Source organism: Lactuca serriola, chromosome 4 (genome assembly GCF_051521515.1).
Source record: "Lactuca serriola cultivar US96UC23 chromosome 4, Lser_US96UC23_V15, whole genome shotgun sequence".
Classification (NCBI taxonomy): Eukaryota; Viridiplantae; Streptophyta; class Magnoliopsida; order Asterales; family Asteraceae; genus Lactuca; species Lactuca serriola.
Window position 1 is genome coordinate 98379176 of NC_136411.1, and position 2975 is coordinate 98382150.

Here is a 2975-nt window from a genome sequence, read left to right on the forward strand (position 1 = left end):
CTCCATTTCCCTTCTCTTCATCATCAGATTCACACAAAGCAAAAACCATATAAATCAATTTCAATCCTTTTGTATAGAATCTGTAATACAGTTTGAAGGTTTTAACAATGGCGTTAGCTTTTACTTCTTCTACTTCCATTGCATTTTCTTCCTCTTCTTCTTCGTCACGAACAGAACAAGGTAAAAATCGATGATTTTTGTCGCATCGATTTACTCAATTACTCCGTTTTCGTTGATTTTTGAATTGGGAATTTGATTATTTGATTGTGTTTATGTAGGGATTCATGTGAGTTCTACTAAATTTCAACCATCGGATGTGTCTCATTTGGTATCACCGGCGGTTTTCAATTTATCTCGAAAGCGTTCTGCCGCCGTGAAGGCGTTGAATGCCGAACCGCGGCGGAATCATCCGGTTGTTCCTTCAGCTGCCACCACTTTTGCTCCTGGTAATTAATTAATTATTTATTTATTGATGATTCGTTGGTGTTTTCGCACTTTTCTAGATTCATATTCAGATAAAATAAATTGTATGAATAACTCATGATCTTCATAGAGAATAAACATATTATCCCATTTTCCAACTTCGATTTAAGGTCAATTTTTGGTGCTTTTTACACATAAATCGTAGATAGAATGCCAGAATAATGTTTCAGTGTTACATGTTAAGTATAATCTATTCACTCAATCTTTATGAAAAATTTATAAAAATTGTAATAAAATTTTGTTCATAAAATTGTAATCAAATCTGAAGTTGCAAATGAGTGCATTAGACCTCAAAAAAGTCAGTGACTTGGAGTGGTTAGATTCCCCATTGATCTTCTTCATAACAGACTTCAAAATTTTATACAAATTAATTTGAGGGTTTGTGAATTGACAAGAATACCCTTTTGGATTAAATTTACAGATGTAGTCGAGAAAGCGGTCGAAGTTGAGGACTTTGAAAAACTAGCAAAAGATCTTGAAAATGCTTCCCCACTTGAAATCATGGATAAAGCCCTGGAGAAATATGGCAATGACATTGCTATTGCTTTCAGGTAATCAATGATACACAATGTTTTCTTTACTCCAACAAATTAGTAAAATGTGATTGTAACAATTTGTCATATAGCAAAATTTTCTCTCTGGAGGCCCGTGGTTTTTTCTTTGTCGTGACATATTTTTTGTTTCTCAGTGGCGCTGAAGACGTCGCGTTGATCGAGTACGCCCACCTCACCGGGCGCCCATATCGCGTATTCAGTCTAGACACCGGCCGATTAAACCCTGAAACCTACAAATTCTTTGACACAGTAGAGAAACATTACAATATTCGAATCGAATACATGTTCCCGGATTCAGTAGAAGTCCAAGCATTGGTAAGAACCAAAGGCCTATTCTCATTTTACGAAGATGGGCATCAAGAATGTTGTCGTGTAAGAAAAGTGAGACCATTGAGGCGAGCACTAAAAGGGCTCCGAGCATGGATCACGGGTCAACGGAAAGACCAATCGCCCGGAACCCGGTCAGAGGTTCCGGTTGTTCAAGTGGACCCGGTTTTTGAAGGAATGGATGGGGGTTCGGGCAGTTTGGTGAAGTGGAACCCTGTGGCTAATGTGGGTGGGAATGATGTGTGGACCTTTTTACGGACCATGGATGTCCCGGTTAACTCGTTGCATGGTCAAGGGTATGTTTCGATTGGGTGTGAGCCGTGCACTCGGGCGGTGTTGCCAGGTCAGCATGAGAGGGAAGGAAGGTGGTGGTGGGAGGATGCGAAAGCTAAGGAATGTGGATTGCATAAAGGAAATATTAAGGAAGAGATTGTGAGTGGGAATGTTAATTCGAATGATGGTGCTTCGGATATCTTTAATGGTAATGATATTGTGAATTTGAGTCGACATGGAATGGAAAACTTGCTTAAAATGGAAGATAGGAAAGATGCTTGGATTGTTGTTCTTTATGCACCTTGGTGCCAATTTTGCCAGGTACTAACCAACTTTTAATACATTTAGTTAACATTTAAATGTTTAAAATAGTACAACGTTGTAATTTCAAATTATTTCTTATTAGGACACTTTACTTTGAAAATCGATTACCCGTTTTTATGACAGGTAGAATTTTCAAAGTATGATGCGCTAATAACAAATAAGTTGAAAGTATAATGATGTAATAATTTTTAATAAAGTACAATGCTATTTTTTTCATTTAGTCTGATTTAGTTATTGTTTTTGTGATCACAGGCAATGGAAGCGTCATACGTTGAATTGGGTGAGCAGTTGGCGGGAAGTGGTGTGAAGGTTGGAAAATTTAGAGCAGACGGCGATGAAAAAGCGTTTGCTCAACAAGAATTGCAGCTCGGGAGCTTTCCAACGATCCTTTTCTTCCCGAAACACTCGTCTAGGCCGATCAAGTATCCATCTGAAAAGAGAGATGTTGACTCTTTGACTAGCTTTGTTAATGCCTTGAGATAATAAAAGATAAAAAGGTTCAATATGTAGAGGGCCCTTTTGTATATTTATGTGGACATTGTGGGCTAAGTCCCGCTATTTGGCATATGGTGGTGGTGTTGGTTTTGGGTGGTAAGGTGGCGGCGGTGGCTGTCGGAGATTTTGAATTTGCTAGTTTTTTGAGAATATTGGAATGGAATATAAGTTTTTGAATGGTGCTCGATTCGTATTTTGAAATGCTAAATGACATGGCTTGTTCAATGTTGCCCAAAAAACATATGCAACCGTCGTCCGAGTCTCATTTAGTACAATAATTACATATATGATTTGATGTATGAACGAGAGAATATGCAATGACAATAATGTGTTAAGTTGTTAGCTCCTTGTGTTGTGGTTGCATCATTGACTCATCGACCAAAAGAGGAATGGTGTAACACCCTTTGTTGGACATTTTTAGAAATGGCATTCTAAAATGTCGTTGAGAAATAAAAATATATATAAGTGGTACATTAAGTCCACCACTTAATTCATTTGAGAGGATAGTTCAAATCATAC

The 2975-nt window shown here is 37.8% G+C and overlaps 1 protein-coding gene across 1 annotated transcript; it reads left to right on the forward strand.

The window, feature by feature from the left end:
• On the forward strand, positions 1–2633 carry LOC145102165 (5'-adenylylsulfate reductase 3, chloroplastic-like). Its single transcript, XM_079039536.1, has 5 exons — positions 1–180; positions 279–446; positions 905–1034; positions 1172–1958; positions 2214–2633. Exons 1-5 carry the CDS (start codon positions 108–110, stop codon positions 2442–2444), a joined length of 1389 nt encoding a protein of 462 aa, XP_078895662.1. The 5' UTR covers positions 1–107; the 3' UTR covers positions 2445–2633.
• The last annotated feature ends 342 nt before the right edge of the window (positions 2634–2975 follow it).

Coding starts and splice junctions, on each gene's coding strand:
- LOC145102165 (XM_079039536.1), top strand. CDS start 108: ATGGCGTTAGCTTTTACTTCTTCTACTTCCATTGCATTTTCTTCCTCT. Junction 181..278: donor TTCGTCACGAACAGAACAAG/GTAAAAATCGAT, acceptor GTGTTTATGTAG/GGATTCATGTGAGTTCTACT. Junction 447..904: donor TGCCACCACTTTTGCTCCTG/GTAATTAATTAA, acceptor TTAAATTTACAG/ATGTAGTCGAGAAAGCGGTC.